The sequence below is a fragment of the Diadema setosum genome, chromosome 8 (assembly GCF_964275005.1).
Source record: "Diadema setosum chromosome 8, eeDiaSeto1, whole genome shotgun sequence".
Taxonomy (NCBI): domain Eukaryota; kingdom Metazoa; phylum Echinodermata; class Echinoidea; order Diadematoida; family Diadematidae; genus Diadema; species Diadema setosum.
In genome coordinates, this window is record NC_092692.1 from 12,447,243 (window position 1) to 12,466,641 (window position 19,399).

A 19,399-nucleotide genomic window follows, 5' to 3' on the forward strand; every position below is an offset into this window, starting at 1 on the left:
TAAAGAATTGTGTTTATGACCCAACAGGTAGTGGCTGTAACAGACAGCAATTCCCTTATGTACATCCTGAAATCAGGAAAGCTTGAAACTCATGGCCAATAAAATATCAATGTCTTTCCTTACACACACACACTTTGAAATTATTTCAGTGAAATGAGAATGATACCGTGCATTTTGAACAATGATACCTACAACAAAAATTATGCAGCGCATCTACTTGATGATACAATGCATCTCTTTTAGAGACACCCTACCAAATGGAACTTGAAACTTGTTGTTTTTAATAAGTGGACCACGATGTGATAATACTGGTGTTTCATGACTCATGCAAGCACTGTATTTGTGACCTCAAAACTGTCCACTTTTATGCTTGGATAATTATAAGCAGAATAGATGCACTGTCCTTCTCATTTATAATCGCTACTGTCATGGTCACGATTCACCCCCAGGACCAGAACTCCTAGCACACAAACCAATAGATCATGATATTTTCCTATGAAATCCTCAACCATTTCTAATGGTGTGGGTATTGCTGTCGTTTATAGAGGAGATCGGCAGACAAACACATGTAAGTCTTATTGCAGCTACATGTTGTGTGGGAGAGAGAAAAATCTGCATTAATCTTTAACATGCAATTTCTCTCTTGCACCCTTAGTCAGGGGGGAATTTGCATGCCCTGGTAATGAAGCCTGCATTGCAGATACAGCACTTACCTAGTATACCCTGCTGGTACAGTACTTTAAAAGATGATTTGTAATATGTATATTTTGACAAGGCTGGTCGCTCTTCTTTTTATTTCTATTTTGTGTTCAGCTTCCCTTTATGAAAATGTGAGAAACTGGATTGTCAAAAACTACTTCTTCCTGAGATGGTAAAATCCATTTTGGTATATCAGGCAGCAAACACTTCAAATTGTCCATTCCTCAAGAACATTCATACATTTTAGAAACTTATCTGTTACTAAAACAGATTGAAATAAAATCGAAATGGCCAAACTCAAACAAAAGAGCCCCAATTGAAAACCAAACAAAGACAATAGTCTCCCAGAGGAAAGGTGCCCAAATGGTGCAATTTAGTGCATTTTTGTTTGTGTTATCTTTTTCTTTTTTCTTTTTGAGGGGGTTAATATTGACAGATTTTACAAATTTTGACGATCGGTAAACTTGCATATACTTTTATGATCATTAAGTATAGATACACACACTTACAATTTACAGGCAACGGGAACAAGCCTTGAGTATTAACCAGAAATAAAAGGAAATCAAGATTTCATTTCTCATTGTTCAATGAGTATTTGACAAACATTGGCACATTTTCATTCAGTATCACATGCAACCTTAAGCCGAAGTTGGTGAAAACTATAAGGGAACAAAAGAGGATGGGTTTCTACCTTGCAGAAGAAAACCATGCACCCCTTACTTGGAATGCAAACTGCATACAATGAAATCAAATACATCACTATTTCAATGTCTTAAAATACACCATGCACTTTTCCCCCTTTTTAATCACAAAAGGGTACTGAGAGAGCATACTTTTGCACAGACAAATTTTTCTGTCGAGTATAGAGATTGCACATCCCATCAAAACACATTTCGGGAAGAACTCGTCATTTCATTTCTTGCCACTTTTCATCGCATCCTGCACGAAGCTGAACACATCCCGTGTGGAGGATGTCCCCGACTGCTTGTCTTCCCCATCCCCGCTTGCTACAAATCCAAACCCCATGGTCGGCTTGGTGGCGAGGTTGAGAGGGGTCGAGCTCGAGCCGCTCAGCACCGAGTTAGACAGCTGCGGGTACAGGCTGGCGATCTGCTGTGATGTGAGACCGGGATGAGCATTTGATCTTAGTGGGCTGCCGTGGGCGTTTGGGACTCCGGCCGAAGTAGGCAATGGTGGTTTCTTGGGGGGCTTTTTTGTCGGCGAGTCACTGGGTGAGATGCTGCTCCATAATTCTGCAAAGCCAGCTTCTCTGGACATCAGTGGATCTACCCTGGGGCCAGAGCTTGTCACATCTCCCTTGATCGATTGCTGTGTGGCTGGTGTGAAGTTTACCTGCTTGATGTCTTGACTAGAAGGAGTGAATACTGCTTGCTGGATTCCACCATCCTCTTTTGTTTGCTGATCTTTTATCCCATCAGTGAGTAAGAGATCCTCACACAACATGCTCTCCTTTCCCTCAACTTTTGAGTCTAGAAGTGAAACGTCTACATGAGATGATGAGGTCTGGGGCGGAGGACCTCCCAGCAGAAGTCCAGCTTCTGAGGACGCACCCTGATGGGACTTTGCCGAGGGAGGCTTCTCGGCCAGACTCATGCCACTGAAAAGAGACCCAACCGAGTTGGATGTTAAAGGTATGTCAGTTGTGGGTTGCAACTCTTGACTGTCTGTTGGAATCTGCACTCTGGAAAGGTCCAAATCTGGTTGGGGAATGAGTTGTGCATCAGACATCACGGGCTGATCTAGTCTGGTGTCAGCTTCTAATCTTTCCAGCTGCCGTAGAATCTAAATAAGCATATAAAACAGTAGAAACATAAAGAGAAATGTAGATATTGAACTGTAGTGAGTTGTAGAATGTCTGAAAGTAAACATAGGAATCGACCCATGAAATTGTGGTATAATTTCTTACTGCTGTAATAGCAAAAAATTTGCAACATGTGGGAGTAAATCAAAATCTCATAGTGAATGATAATATCAAGGACTTCATAAATCCTTCTTTTCATTCATCACAGTCACAAATTACATGTAGAAGGAAAACATAAGGTAAAGCTAAACTAAATAGCCAGAAATATTTCTTTGGAAAAGTAAAGACACAAAAGAGAGTTTTATCTGAATAACTTTTAATAATAAGAAGTTATATGACAATATAATCTGGTAAAAAAAAAAATCATTTTGAATATGTGTGGTCAAAGAAAAACATCAGATAAGAAAAAAAATCCCAAACAAGGTCAGTCAGTGATATAATGTTCTATTGGCACCTTGAAGAGCTACGGCTGCATTATAAACGCGACGGTTTTAGAGAACCAGCTTTTTGGCGACCACAAAGTTAATCACTGAAGGTCACTGCCAGCTAATGTAAACAAACAAGCCATCACAACTGACTGTGGCTGCAGAATTTGCACACTTTCGTGCTCAGTCGCATTTGGCGGTTACATAAGAAATTCAAAAGCCTGCTGTGTTTATCAGAGGGGAACTCAGTTCCCATAAAAATGGAGCCAGTCAAGGCATACTTTGGGTGGGCAGCCAGAGCAGTATACACAGACAAGAGATTGCCTTTTCAAAAGGGTTTGTGAAACGCTTTGATGAGGCTCCAGATTTTGGCGGAAGTATAAACGGGGTATGAGAAGGCAAATCTCACCTTGAGAGCTTTGGATCTGATGGCCCTATCTGGACTGGTCGTAAGGGCTGATAGATGAGAGCTGAGAAGGGCCAGGGCAACATCCGATGAGACAAGGTCCTCCTTCACAATCCCTTCAATGCCAAAGAGACATCGCTGCAATCAGAAAGAGATAGGTTGATAGATATATAAATACATAGAAAGAAAAGTAGATATATATAAACACATAGCAATTGGTAGATGGGTAGTTAGATAGATTAGGAGAGATGTTTTGGAGAGACAAGAAAAAGAGACAGGAAGTGTCTTCATTATTGTAAAACTTCATGTGAAAGTTCTGAACATCCACATGAACATGAGAACATTCACAGACAAAGTTTCATGTGGTTAGGTGGGTTCCAGCTGCAATGAATACAGATATGACATATACATTGTATCTACACAATTTTTGTGTTCTTATCCATAGCACTATATCAGGGCTCGACACTAACAGTGGCCCGGTGGCCCAGGGCCACCAAAAACGCACGTCGGGCCACCAAAATTTCAGAAATGAAGAATTTGGTGGCCTGATCGGGCCACCAAAAAAGGTCGGATGTTTGCCTTTGGGCCACCAAAATTAAAAGTTAGTGTGGAGCCCTGACTATATTATCATACTTGGTAGTTATACTGAGTGAGTACTGACTTTTGTATAGCCATGAGACACATTGAAGTTTGAGATTTCACCAAAGCAACAATTTCCCTTGACATTGATTCTTTCATTTGTTTGTTTGTTTGTGTTTCAGCAGACTTCTAGCGCAGAGAAATAGAATACAAATACAGCTAAAGCTAGTATCTCACCAACGGAGACGTCTCCGCGACGTCTCCAACTTATCAGTCGCAGCAGTCGCAGAGACGTCTCCAACATAAAAATGTCTTGCGGTCTCACTAAGGAGACGTCTCTGAGACGAGTTATGGCAGGTGTCCAAAAATTTCAAATATGAGGGAGCCGTTGCAGGATCACCTGACTTGATCTAGGCAGGATGTCAGCATGCGGATGGGTCACGTGGTTTCTAAAGTAGGTCAAACAGCGTCAAATAGAGTCGCAGAGACGTCTCCGCGACCTCTCACCAGTTTTTCTGGTCTCCAGCAGGTCTCGGCGACGTCTCTGAGATGTCTCTGAGTCATTGCGGAGACGTCTCAGCAGTCGCAGATATAATTAGTCTCCACGACGTCTCGGCAACTGATGGAGACATCTTGGAGACGTCGCGAAAAATCGAACATGTTTAAATTTCTTGTGACTGATCGGAGACTCTGTAATTTTAAGGAGACGTCTCTGCAACTAGCAAAATCTGGAGTCACGAACTAGTCGCGAACTAATTTTAAGCCGGGTGAGATACCCCCTATAGACTGCTTCGGTCCAGAGTGAAATGAGGTATAATTTGGAAATCATTTTAATTGATTTGTTGGAAATTGAACACAAAATTATTCCCAAGTGTCCCTTATATGCTTGAGAGTAGTGCAGCCAGTTTTCTATGTGTAACAGTAATGATGATAATAATAATTATTGTCTGCTTAGTAAAGGTAGTCACTTCAGTGTAAGCACTACTCTCCAAGAAGGCTCTTTGCATTAGATTGGGTAAGTTGCAAAGCCCTTTGACCAACAGGTGGGTAACATTTTATAAGGTATATTAGGATAGCAAATCTTGCTAGTATAAAAACTTTCCATAACAATAGCCAATCAGAAAGCAGGATTCTTGCCATCATCATGACACTTGCTATGGCAGCAAGAGTTGCTATCATAGCAACCTTTTCTTTTTTTCAATGAAATGTGGGGGGGGGGGGGGTGGTTGATGTATAAATTCCAGAGTGAAATCAAATCAGATTCTCACCAACTGGCTACTGGATGAAGACTTTATGCTGGCCGTCAGCAGGTCAAGAATCTTCTGACAGTTTAATGATGAGCTCCTAGAATGAGGCAATGAATAAACAAGTTGACGGCCGATGAAAGTAATGACGTAAAGACAGAGGAAATGGGGGAGGAAAATGGGCAAGGGAAGAGCTGTGAAAGGTAGACAAATACTAGTATGATAACAGAAGGGGTATAAAGAATTTAGTCATACGTTAAATTACACATTCAATCAGAAAGTGAAAAGAGGAGAAAAAGAGATAGAAAACAGTACCTTTGGAACAGTCCAACACAACTGAGGTGACAGCAAACGACGTTTTGACTGTTTTGAAGGTTTCAAGTGTGGATAAAATAAATGCCTGGTCACATGAAAGCTCTCAACCAATCATTTGACTAAAATCTGCATCATTGTTCTATCAACACATCATATACCTCGGGTATAGTCTCTTTCAATGCAATTCTACCTATACCACATTTCATCGACTCCACACTCAGTCTGCTATACCTTTTGACAAACTGCTGTAGCTCTCCCTTAGATGGAGTTTGCCTGGTTTCACTGTTTGAGATGAACATCTCTACCAGAGACACTTCCTGAGACCAATCCGCCACGGCGACTGACTCTAGCCTGTGGAGAGATTATGCAGCGGGTGTCAGTGTCAAGATTTGCTGTTACACAATAATGGGATTTACTTGAAATCTGGTGTACACACAATCATCTTCTTTCTGAGGCCTCTTTTCCACACTTTGTTCCACCTTTACCTCCCCCATCTTTTAAAGGCAAGTTCACCTTCATAAACATAAGGATTGAGAGAATGCAGCAATATTAGTAGAACACATCAGTGAAAGTTTGAGGAAAATTGGACAATCGATGCAAAAGTTATGAATTTTTAAAATTTTTGTGTTGGAACCGTTGGATGAGCAGACTACTAAGGCTTGTGATGTCATATGAGTACAACAGTATAAAGAAAATGTAAAGAAAATTCAACATATTTTCACTTTTTTTCGCATAATAAAAGAGCACTTGACTTGTCTCTTTCTAAAGGCAATGGGAATAATATTACCCATAACATATGTCAGTAACGAGTCAAGGGAATGTGTAATTTTTTCAAAAGATGAAATTTTGTGAAATTCTCTTTATATTTTCCTTATATTGTTGTACGCATGTGACATCATACACTGCAGTAGTCTTCTCATCCAGCGGTGACTGCACAAAAACTTCAAAAATTCATAACTTTTGAACGGATTGTCCGATTTTCCTCAAACTTTCAATGATGTGTTCTACTAATATCGCTACATTCTCTCAATCCTTATGTTAATGAAGGTGAACTTGTCCTATAATCTTGTTCTCACCATACTCTGCCACCAAGACTTCAGGCTTAGCATTCTGCTCTTGAGCCATCAAATTGGGGAAAGTAAAACATGTCAACAACATGCACTTGTACTTGACTCACTGCAAACTTGACTCACTGCAAACAATGTTTTTTCCCGGTACACCAGTTCAATGAACACCGTCTGGGCATTAGCATTGATACTTATTTCCTATTATTGTCGAAGCCAGCGTATAGCTATATTTTTACAAACGACTTAAGTAATCTATATTTAATATAAATGCTGTAAGAAAATAATAAAACAAACTTGAATAATATATTGCTTACTCATCAATTATCTAGTGATCCACGTCCTACAAGCTTAGCTTTTTTGTGGATCGCTATTTTCCAAAATTGAAGTTATTTTCTGAAAGCTCGCGAAGTATACATGTATACGCATCGTTCCTTCTGATTATTGTACATATGTTGATGTATATAATTTATTTCTCTCTCTCTCTTCTTTCGATCTTTAAAATAACAACAACAACAACATAATTTATTTCGTATATTACATGAACCTTTTGTAAAAGTGTAGACAATATCATTTTATGATATGTATACTTTGCATTACGTTTTGATTTTCTTTGATTGGAAATAAACTATGATTGAACTTGAACTTGAACTTGAATGTTTGAGCATCAAATATTCATCAAGAAATGTTACTCACCTCTCTGACAAGTCAGAACTAGCACCACTCAACTGATCACTGCCCTTTGAACCACTGCTTCTTCCTTCTCTGCTATCCAACAGCAAATCAGTCATCTTTTCATCCCTGTCTGGGGCAGCTGGAAAAGAGAGGGGAGTTTAAAACAAAATTAAATTGTTGTAATATGTTATTTTCAAAATTGACTGATGGGACAGGTGACAACATTAAAATAACAAATAAACAAACAAAACCCAAATAAAACAAAATCAGATGAAATTTGTACAACAGCACATCATCCTGTTAAATGGTTACTTCACAGGTTTTCAGTCTTCAGAGAACAGTAACAATTTTTTTTTTGCTGGAATGGGTTTCCATAGAAAACAAAAACAATGCAAAGTGTAATGCACACCTGTCTTAGCATGAAAATACAGGGGATGTCTGTACCTGAATAGGTAGGTTTTTGGATCTAATAAACATTCAACAGTGAAAAAAAAAAATCTAAGTAATACAAATAATGCAATGCATAGGCTTCGGAAAGTTTCATTGAATTAAAATTGTCATATTTTGTCATATAGTTCATCAAGTTATGTCACTTATAACATCTCTCTGCTTTCTCTCACAATGTGAAGTGAAATACTATACTGTTTTGAGGTGAGATCACATCACAGGACAGTTCACGGTCTAAAGCACTGACAAGGGGCACGATAAGACTCATGTCTCGTGATGCTACCTGCTTTAGTTGAGGGCGGTGTTCGCATCACACGTCTACCGGTGCTTCTAGGGGCATCATCCCCATCACCATCACCATCATCATCGTTGCCTATAGTGACCGGTGTGTAGTTACTGGAGTCTGAAATGTGATGAGGGAATGCTGGTGATCTAGAGTTGATGAAACCTGATAAAGAAAGGAAGAGCAATAAGTTTGCATCATATCCCATATTTAGATTTGAAGTTAGATATTTAGATTTGAAGTTAAAATCTATATTTTGACACATACAATTTTCCTACCATTCACCAGGACAGGGGAAAGCTATTTGGTTCAAAATTGGAATCTGAGGGGAATAATCCATACAGGCTTCCTTTACTGTATGATGAGTGTTTCTGTTTATACAGATTTAAGGCACCAACTTAACCAGCGTTACAATCCGTGACGGTACAAAATGAGAGTTTTACAAACAAAACTTGAGTCAAAGTAAGCCTGAATTCCGATACCCATGTGGAAAGCTTGTTGCCATAGACATATCACTATGTCTATATAATAGACATGTTAGGACATCAGCAGTGACCGACAATGATGTGCTTCAAAATGCATCCTTACTCTACACAGGAGTCTACTTTGTCAAATTGAAATGAAAAAAAAAAAAGTGCACCTGCTAAAGTTGAGACTTGGTGAACAAACACATTTGACTATGAACAAGATTGCATTGACAGGTCTAGAACAAATGCAATATCTTGTTTCATATAGGCCCTACCAGTAAATGGTTTGATGAAAGTCTCCCCTGAAATACTAGAGGGTTGAGACACACTGTAAAAGACAAACAAACAAACATGAAATATCACATCAAAGGAAAGAAACTAATGCCTCTTGTCACAAAAACATTGTATTAAAACATTTCTGTAAATACACTGCTGTATCAATGAGAACCTAGCTCATGAATTGTACCGAACAAACAAACTATGTCAAGCAGCGAATAAGACTGCTTATGATGCAACCTATCATGTGATGGAGAATCAACATACCCTGTGTGGTAAACCCATGTGAGTCATAGTGCGATGACCCTGCATCGTTGCCATGGAGAGCCCTGTACCCCGAGCCTGACTGAGAGGATGCCAGTGAGCTCTTGTTCTCTCCACTCAGCCTATTGGCAATGTGCTGCAGGCCTTCCTTCACTGACTCACCAAGAGATTCAATAGTCACAGGCTCTGGAAACATACAGTAGGTGTAGAAAGAAATATACACAAATACAAACATGTAGTGCAAGTATAGTACATACACCAAATGTTTTGCGAGGTTTATATCACCATGAATTTCGCAAGTCGGGTGCTATTTGCGAATTCAAAAACACGCAAAAATATCAACACTTATCTTGACATGAATGTGATGTGCATACATATACATTTCTTCGTTCATCATTTTACTCCGCAATTGCGTAAGCACTCGTAAAATTGTCAGAAAGTCCTGATTCGCAAAAAATTAGACTCGGTTAATGTATGGTGTATACAGTAATATAAATATCCACACACATACACACACAAAGACACAAAAGACACTTCAAGAATACCTGAATAAGCTGATATAACGAGTGTGCATTGTTGTGTGTTTATATGTGTGTGTGTGTGTGTGTATGTGTGTGTGTGAACTGTATATATGATTGAGAAAAAAAATGCATTAACATATAAACACATTCTTGAAGGACTTAAAATGTTTGAATAAATAAAGATATTCCTTACTCTGCTCAGTTATTGGGGAATTCCCAATGGCATCCATCTTTCTGGTTGCTTGCATCATGTGACCAGATCTTCCAGTATACTGGGATGAACTCTTCCTGGATGAGGCTTCTGTATCAAATAATTTCTCACTTAGCTCCTGGCAAAGAACAAAGGTGCAACAGTAATCAGACCATCATTGTAAAAGAATGCTGTTTTCTTGTTGCTGTTATTGTTTTTATTTTGTGGATTAAGTTGCCCTGATAGAAAAAAAAATTGTCTTCCGGGCAATTCCGCGGTTAGTAACGTTACATTTGAACAAATTTAGATATTTGTTTTTACCACTAAATTGCCATTTATTCACTTCAAGTCAAAATTATGTCAAAAACATGTTCATCCTTCCCAGGTTTATGATACAGAAAAGAATGAACACAATCAAAGAAATATTAGAATTGCTATAGCAACTTAAAGGGCTGGTTAGTAACGTTACGAAAAAAGGACATGACAAAAAAATCAATGTCTTGTAACAAAAAGTGTGCAAAAATTCAAGTTACTTCAAACAAAGTGTTGCATTAATTTCAATTATTGCATCATGAAAAATGTTCATGCAAATTTTTTTAGCAGTTCGACCAATAATTTTTTAGCTAGACCCCCAAAAGCATGGTTAGTAACGTTACGGTTAGTAACGTTACATTTGTCCGGAGTAATTCCGCAGGTCATTTCACCCTTTTGTAATTGACAAAATGTCACATGACTTCTGGAGTATTTAAATGTATTCATCTTTTACCCTTTAGCAAAACTTTGAGGAAAAATTTCAAAGGAACCCACTGTAATTTGCATTTAAGTGAATTTCAGCATCCCCAGTCCCACATGTACATTTTAAATGATGGTTTTAGATCTCACAAAATCAATGAATACGAAAAATAAAATCTACTGAATTTGAAAGACCCTAATGATTGGTGAACATCCATGGCATTAGTTGATGCCTAGATTAAAGGGTAAGATAAAGAGGCACATTTCTTTTATCCATGTCATGTCCACCTAACTGCGGAATTGCCCTTCCAAAATTACGTATCAAGAGATATACATAATAATATAAACAAAGTAAAGTAGAAATTACGCGGTGCGTAACATATGTCCCCGCCGGAAGTAGCATTTTGTAGCAAAATGTACAATATAGGTCAAAAATCAAGGTCAAAGGTCAAAGAAGTCAAAGGTCAAAATTCTGTGTAGAAGTTTTGAAGCCCTCACCTAGTGCCATCACATAAAGCAAACGGAATCGAAATCGGGTTAGAAATGGCTAAGGAGTAGCATTTTGTAGCAAAATGTACAATATAGGCCAAAAATCAAGGTCAAAGGTCAAAGAAGTCAAAGGTCAAAATTCTGTGTAGAAGTTTTGAAGCCCTCACCTAGTGCCATCACATAAAGCTAACGGAATCAAAATCGGGTTAGAAATGGCGAAGGAGTAGCATTTTGTAGCAAAATGTACAATATAGGTCAAAAATCAAGGTCAAAGGTCAAAGAAGTCAAAGGTCAAAATTCTGTGTAGAAGTTCTGAAGCCCTCACCTAGAGCCATCACATAAAGCAAACGGAATCGAAATCGGGTTAGAAATGGCGAAGGAGTAGCATTTTGTAGCCAATGTACAATACAGGTCAAAAATCAAGGTCAAAGGTCAAAGAAGTCAAAGGTCAAAATTCTGTGTAGAAGTTTTGAAGCCCTCACCTAGTGCCATCACATAAAGCAAACGGAATCGAAATCGGGTTAGAAATGGTGAAGGAGTAGCATTTTGTAGCAAAATGTACAATATAGGTCAAAAATCAAGGTCAAAGGTCAAAGAAGTCAAAGGTCAAAATTCTGTGTAGAAGTTTTGAAGCCCTCACCTAGTGCCATCACATGCAGCAAACGGAATCGAAATCGGGTTAGAAATGGTGAAGGAGTAGCATTTTGTAGCAAAATGTACAATATAGGTCAAAAATCAAGGTCAAAGGTCAAAGAAGTCAAAGGTCAAAATTCTGTGTAGATGTTTTGAAGCCCTCACCTAGTGCCATCACATAAAGCAAACGGAATCGAAATCGGGTTAGAAATGGCGAAGGAGTAGCATTTTGTAGCAAAATGCACAATATAGGTCAAAGGTCAAGGTCAAAGGTCACAACTGAAATTCTGTGTAGAAGTTTCAAAGTTCCCATGTAGTGCTATCATATAAAGCAAACAGAATCAAAATTGGCTCATAAATGACAGAGAAGTAGCAAATTGAAGATTTTGATCACACACGGACGCACACACAGACAGACGGACGGACAGACGGACACACACACGTACGGAGCCCGTTTCATTGTCCCCTGCTCGAACTCGTTCGGCGGGGACAATAAGTTACAACATCTTCCCCAAATATATTAACCTGATACATTTTATTGTGGTATGGGTGACATGGAATTCCTTGAGCTATTACAATAATAAAAATTAATCACAAAGGGATATTTTCATTCTCCAATGCAAAAACTATCTAGGCAATTGGAAATGAAATTTGATACACAGTCACTAAATCATCAAATACTTTCCTTAAGAAAACTGTAACCATTGAGAGAGCTTTTACAGTTATAGAAAATTGATGCTAATTCTTGAAAGCCACCATACACAATCTCAACTTCAGAAAGAATTCTACCGAGAAAAAAAAATACAGAAAACCCAACAAGTTATGATATAAAGGTGAAAAGGTAAAACAATATGAGGAAATGAATCAACACTGACTTTATTCAACCAAACAGTGAAAATGCATGACATACAATTTTACCTTTGCTGTTTTTCTGACAGCTACATAAGGAGCCATGCCATGCAAAGGATGTGGAGGACCACTGTATTCTGTGAGGGAGAAATTTAAATTCCAGATATCACTAGATATTTTTTTATTGCTTTTTTTTCTCCCAGTATTACATATTTTGAGGCTATCTGACATCACAGCCCAGTTTGTGCACGAACTGTGATGCATGAATAGCCACTGAGTTCAGAGTTTTGTCAGATTTACAATAAATTCTGACCCATATAAATTCACTGTGAGAGGACTCCTAATCTGTGCACGTTTGAATTTCAGTTTGGTAACACTTAAAGGTATACAATCTATGTGACAGTTACGCCAGATATCTCCACCCTTTATAACATCCTTGCACACACAAACATGCTCAAGCCTATTTTCCTGCTAGCAATGAATTGCCAATATTGCCAACGTCAACATTAACTTACAAGGGCACAATCTGTGCTCAAGTAATGAGAATAATGTATTGTTTCTCTGCATCAATGAAATAGTGTTTAAACAGCTAAATATCTGATCTTTTAACAAAACCATTATCAGTTTACTGTATGCATAGTCTGGTTATCTAATAAAAGACAACATCAATGAGACAACCTAATAAACACTGTCGTTCGTATCTACATAACTCTTCCAGAGGGGTAAAAACCCTAAACACAACACATTTGGTTTACCTATGTACTTGAACCAAAAACAACACTACGTAAAGAGTCACTGTGGTTTAATTTGTCTATTCTTGAGAAGAAATCATCTCATCCAAGTCCTGGAGATAGTTCTAGGATGGTATGTGTTATGATGTACATGTGGAATCTGTCAATGAGTACCTGGCCAGGCTTATGACATACTACGTCGTTCTTACTTGTTGAGAGTTGAATGCCCTTTGCTTTGTTCCTTAACCTTCCAGAGAATGCCTCATGGCCGTGGTCCACTATGTGCAGCATCACTTTAAGAACCTTATGATGTAATCACACAGGGGTAAAAAGAAACAATTAGTTGGCAAATGCAAGTACTTGTATGTGATTCTCTCTTATGTAATGTAATACTAATAACTTTGACAGCTAAACATCCCCTGCATTATATTGTGAATATATGTCATATTCATTATCACTATCTCCTGCTTGGACTTACTGTACTGCAGACCAAAGCAGTCCCATAATCCAACATTTGTGATGGTCTGCAACAAAATTGATTTTTTTTTTTCTTTTTCTTCTTCAAGTAAGTCAACACCTACACTAAAGGCTGGAGAATTTATGCCCCACAAATTATCTATTATGCCCCTGAGAAATGTCAAACAATTGTGATATTGAAAGCAAGAGATTATTAAACAGAGAGGTGAAGATATATATACAATATATACCCTAAATCCTGATACTGAAAATATGCTAGACAGTCATGAAAACTGTGTTAGCTCTGCTCTTTCTTCTCACTTGTCAGATAGTAATAGAAAGTAGTCATCTTTTCTTTTTCTTTTTTTTATCAGCTTCCTGTGATCAAACAAGCAGCAACTAGACAACTCATTGCTATTACAATCTTCACATCATCTCTGCTTCCTTTCAAGATTCATTTCTTTGAACAAAGTGAAAAGTAATTCTTTAAAGCACAGAATACTGGAAATGAGTTTAACCTATCTGTAGGGAGTAGGTATATTATCATTCATATCATTTAGATTAAGTGGATTTTATAAAATAAATGGCATCATGACCTGTTGTTATTCTTCTAAGAAGAAAACAAAAAAGAGATAACGTCTTTTATCAAAAAATTCAAAGACAGTTTGATTTCTAACATTCAAAACATGATTATAAGAGTTAAGACACAGTATACCACAGTCCAGCTTTTGAGTGAGTATACAAAGTGCCTGTGAATTCACATGATTGTTGGTTTATGAATGAACGTGGCATATGGCAGCTGAAGAAACTCTTGAGCAAAGATTACCTTAAACTTGACATGGCAGGAGTTCTTGTCCAGTCTGTCTGTCAGGAAATCCGCAAGACACTGACAGTTGCTCCCAGATTCATACGTCAGAGCTACAGAAATCCAGTTAAGGAGGTAAAATTAAAAATTACCTACTGCTGCCTGTTCTCCCACTTGAACCAGGAGATTAAAACACATCTCCGCAGAGTTTTGAGGTGTGCCTGATTAAGTACATACATACAACTGGGTACACCATACATACGTTGTGACATTTTCACAGCCCCTTTTCCAAAGGGTATAAAGTGCTTTATACATTAAATAACAATACATATCAGACACGATAAATTCACATTGGATGTACACAAATATATATTGGATATCTGATACAAATAAACAAACAAAAGTATGAAATACTAAATATATCAATCAGAAGTGATTTTAGGTGCCTTTCAAGCGACAAATTTGAGAGTAAAGTTTGGGGGTGATGTATGGAAAGGAGCGATATTCACATTATGCAACTACTTCATGTGACATATAGGGATGAAAACTTTGAAAATGATCAAGTGTAGGAACAGGGAGTGCAATCACTAAGAGTTGCAAGAGAGCAGCCTGTATTGAATCATGTACATAGTCAAATTTATAACACATGCTATATGTCACTGTTCATGAAATTGGACAGCAGGTAACGATACTAGTGCAGGAGCAAAATTGTAAGCTTGATCAGAAGCACTTAAGTACACATTTCAATATGAAATACACATTTAATCACAATGGTGAAAAAAAAAATCAAAATTTGATAAACTATAATAATTAGTACACCAAATACCGTCAAATGGGACTCCCTGAAGACAATATTTAGTATTATGTTTGAAATGTGAAGCAAAGATATGGATGAATGAATGAATGACGAATGATTTTTTCCCTTTTTAAGTTTGTAGCTTGTGAAAACTTATTTCTGGTGACAAAATGTTAGAGGACTATCCTCATGTGTCAAAAGTACATAAATATACTGTACTGCAGGCAAATTGTTAATTTTACCTGTTATGTCATTGTAGAGATAGCCAGGGGTTGGGGTTTCATCATCTTGAGTAGCTTTCAGCAGCATTGGCCACTGGAATAGCAATGTCAAGATGAGGAATAAAAATACAATTGCAGCATCATACATACACAAAAATTGATAAACAATGCATAGAGCTTTTAAATTTTTACAGAGAAATGTTGACTATATTCACCATTCACTATGTACACATACAAGTGTTTACATACATACATTCTTAAATATGACATCTATATTATCAAATAAATATACAGCTATAACTCACTACATACAATGCGTTGTTTTATGAAAGCAATTAACGAGCAATGAAATAATCAGTCATCATCCTGCTCAGTGATCAAACTAATTTTTTGCTTTGAAATGATATCAGAATTTACAATTATCATGGTCTGGTAAGCACAATGGCAAAAGTCCACAGATCCAGGGAGAGAGGATATTGAGATTGGCCTTATATAAACCACACATCTTTATAAATATAATGGAACAAGTTTAAAGGACAAGTTCACCTTCATTAACATTTAAGGATTAAGAGAATGCGGCAATATTAGTAGAACACATCAGTGAAAGTTTGAGGAAAATTGGACAATCGATGCAAAAGTTATGAATTTTTAAAACTTTTGGGTTGGAACCGCTGGATGAGGAGACTACTAAGGCTCGTGATGTCATATGAGTACAACAGTATAAAGAAAATGTAAAGAAAATTCAACATATTTTCACTTTTTTTCGCATAATAAAAGAGCACTTGACTTGCCTCTCTCTAAAGGCAATGGGAATAACATTACCCATAACATATGTCAGTAACGAGTCAAGGGAATGCGCACTTTTTTCAAAAGATGAAATTTTGTGAAATTCTCTTTGTATTTTCCTTATATTGTTGTACGCATGTGACATCATACACTGCAGTAGTCTTCTCATCCAGCGGTGACTGCACAAAAACTTTAAAAATTCATAACTTTTGAACGGATTGTCCGATTTTCCTCAAACATTCACTGATGTGTTCTACTAATATTGCTACATTCTTTCAATCCTTATGTTAATGAAGGTGAACTTGTCCTTTAAGCATCCCTCTTCTGACAAGTGAAACACAAGACTGCAAAGTTATTTACACTCTCTCAGCCAGCTCGTAGTTAGCGTCTGAGATTTCTTTTAATAAGTGTATTCAGACTGATTTATTTGTTGTCTCTGAACCAAGCATCACATGCATAATTGAAAATGTCTATTGTTCTGATATCAGGGTTCAAAAATTGAAGAGATTTTAAGATCTTTATATTCATGAAACCTCTATCAATTCGTTTGTCTGATTTCTCTTTATTTGTGAAAGTCAATTTCAATATGGTGTCGCATGTGGTGTGGCATTGCACTCGAGCTTTTGTGGCTCAGTATGGATATAAGGCTGCATGGCATTATGGAGGTCCCTGGATCGGAGTCCCAAGGCTTCAGCAGTTGTTGTGACCACAAAGACTAGCTAAAAAATGCTTTATACTTCTTCTTTTTCGTCTTCATCTTCTTCTTCTTCTTCTTCTTTTTCAATAATCTTCAATGGGCTATGCAGCCTATTCCAAAGATGGACTTAACTTTGTGTGCTCTTTTTTTTTTTTTTTTTTTTTTAGGTGGAATGTGGTTCTACTCAGAGGCAGTGAGACGGCCTATCAGGAAATCTTGGAGTTTTTTGACTGAGTTAGAAAAAAAAAGACACAATAGCACAATACTGTATAAGCTGTTATTTTTGCGAGGGTTTAATTTTCACAAATTTCTCAAATCACAGTTGGATCACAAATTTAACAGCACGCAAAAATGTGCAAATAATGTGAAAAAATGTGAAAATAGGGCATTTACATTAGCGTCGGCGTCAATTTGCGAAAACAACATCTCGTGAAAATGTCTATAACCTCCTCATTGACAAAAATACACTGTATCTGTATGCAAAAATAACAGCTTATACAGTTGTGTAGGGATTCAAGGGTGGCCTGATTCATTCGCTGCCCACTGGTGGAGGCAGGACTTCATTCGTAACCTCAAGTTTGGGCTGGTCGCAGTTTACTTTCCACTGCTACACCGGCCTACCTTATGTACATGTAGGTGCCTCTTCCAGATCCAACCAAGGCAAAGGTCAGTATGGACAATTGGACATCTATGTAAAATTACATCTAATTTATTCTAAAGTCAATCACACACCCAAAGTTAAACACTCATGTGGCTGTGGATATGTAGCTGGCCTGGTCTGGACAGTGGATGCCATAACACAAAAGACACACACATGTCGTCATTGACTCATGTGGTCGTTTGGTCTTTGGGGAGAGGATCGAGCGCGAGGATCTACATCAAATCATGTAAATTTAAATTTACTAGTCTTAGGTCTACCATTGCCTACTGCAGTCATCAACAAGCCATGTCCACTAAGCTGGTTAAATTTTACTGTTATTTGCTTACAAAATCAGCTCTGTGAGCAGGTGAGTGGTCATGACATTCCAGACAATTCATACTCGTACTAGAAATAGACCAATAGTATTTGAATGTATAAAATTTATTCATTGTTATCATTACTAGACATTATTAATTTTTAGACGTCTAGTGCAGTGGAAAGATGGACAAAGAAAATGGGATTGATTGTGCATCGCCAGTATTTGAAACCAAGACCTCGACCTCCGGATTGCTAGCCCGGTGCTCTACCAACTGAGCTATAGAAAACTCTGAAACAGTGTTCGTCCCAGAAACCCTTTATTCTCAATGCTCGAACGAATGGTCAGAAGTAACCGCAGCAGCAACCCCAATACATTACTATGTTTTATAAAATGGGTTCAAGAATGTAGCCAATTGGAAGCGCTGAAATGAGTCACGTGTGCTTGTATTAATTTCTCACTAACATCCGGATCCAAGGCCGACGTCACAATGTTTGCACTAGCAGTGCAGTGCGCACTCAATCAATTGTTACAAGTGCGTTGCGCGCTACTATACGCGCTGTCAATCCTGTAAACAACTTCTAGTTCGGGCTGCCGGCCGGCCTTTCTTGAATTGTGTGCATAACATGTGTGGCGTACGTATACTCTTATACGTACATAACCGCAGCAGCGACCCCATACGGACAAATACGTACCGTAAAGCTGTGTTACAGCGCCCCGCGACGGGGTTAATACGTACAGTACTTATATGTGCGGGATTTCCGAGTGCGACGTGTTTGGAACGAACATCTTCGGACATCTTGATTCACAAAGCCTTTGTGGATCAAGATGTCCGAAGATGTTCGTTCCAAACACGTCGCACTCTACGTGAAAAATGTTGTTAGTTTTCGACCCATTTTATAAAACAAATGATGCACAGGATTATTTCGTGGCGTTAGTGGAGACGCAGCTCACTCTCGGGTATTTACAATGTAGTGCAACATGCACTCGGCTTCGCCTCGTGCATGTTTCACAATTGTAAATACCCTCGAGTGCGCTACGCCTACACTATACGCACTCTATCCTGTGCATCATTTGTATAACAGCGCCCCGCGCCGCCGGGGTTAGGTCAGAAGATAGAGCAGCAGCGAGTGTGTAACACACGCAATTAACGTAACTTACATGAAAAGCAGTGAGTGGGACTTGGCTACACTTGCACACCTAGATCGATATAAGAAATAGGTTCTAACATTCAGATACTTTAACTAAACTTTCATACTAAGTATGATTTTACCAAATTAAGGATATTTATAGACATGTAAATAATCAAGACTTTAGAAGATGTAGCACCTCACCTTATTAACGAAAGAAACTTTTTCGACCACTTCCGTCAAAAACCCAGTGGGCGCAGCCATTTTGCTACAACAACGTCACTTGCCGTGTGTGATCTTTGATTGCGCTGCATAATCATGCATACAGCACTAGCTTGCCGTATTGTACGCGCACCAGCCCTGCACACACACCTAGCTCTCTCGGCTCAGCTCTCGTTTGATCGCACTTTCCTCCCGCGGGCTCGGCTGCTTGACGGTCTG

At 38.2% G+C, this 19,399-nt stretch overlaps 1 protein-coding gene across 1 annotated transcript; it reads right to left on the reverse strand.

The window, feature by feature from the left end:
• Positions 1-1,611: 1,611 nt before the first annotated feature.
• On the reverse strand, positions 1,612-19,222 carry LOC140231828 (AP-4 complex accessory subunit tepsin-like). The gene is made up of 13 exons (XM_072311980.1): positions 19,163-19,222; positions 15,411-15,483; positions 14,394-14,485; positions 13,321-13,414; positions 12,450-12,517; positions 9,681-9,816; positions 8,970-9,152; positions 7,960-8,124; positions 7,251-7,368; positions 5,722-5,841; positions 5,200-5,275; positions 3,356-3,490; positions 1,612-2,502 (listed from the first exon to the last, which is right to left on the reverse strand). Exons 1-13 carry the CDS (start codon positions 19,220-19,222, stop codon positions 1,612-1,614), a joined length of 2,211 nt encoding a protein of 736 aa, XP_072168081.1.
• Between the last annotated feature and the right edge of the window lie 177 nt (positions 19,223-19,399).

Excerpts from the sequence above, each read along its gene's own strand:
- LOC140231828 (XM_072311980.1), bottom strand. The coding sequence starts at position 19,222 with ATGGCTGCGCCCACTGGGTTTTTGACGGAAGTGGTCGAAAAAGTTTCT. Across the intron at positions 5,842-7,250 it reads AGTTCTGACTTGTCAGAGAG|GCTAGAGTCAGTCGCCGTGG; the intron begins GTGAGTAACATT and ends ATCTCTCCACAG. Across the intron at positions 5,276-5,721 it reads CTACAGCAGTTTGTCAAAAG|GAGCTCATCATTAAACTGTC; the intron begins GTATAGCAGACT and ends GCCTCATTCTAG.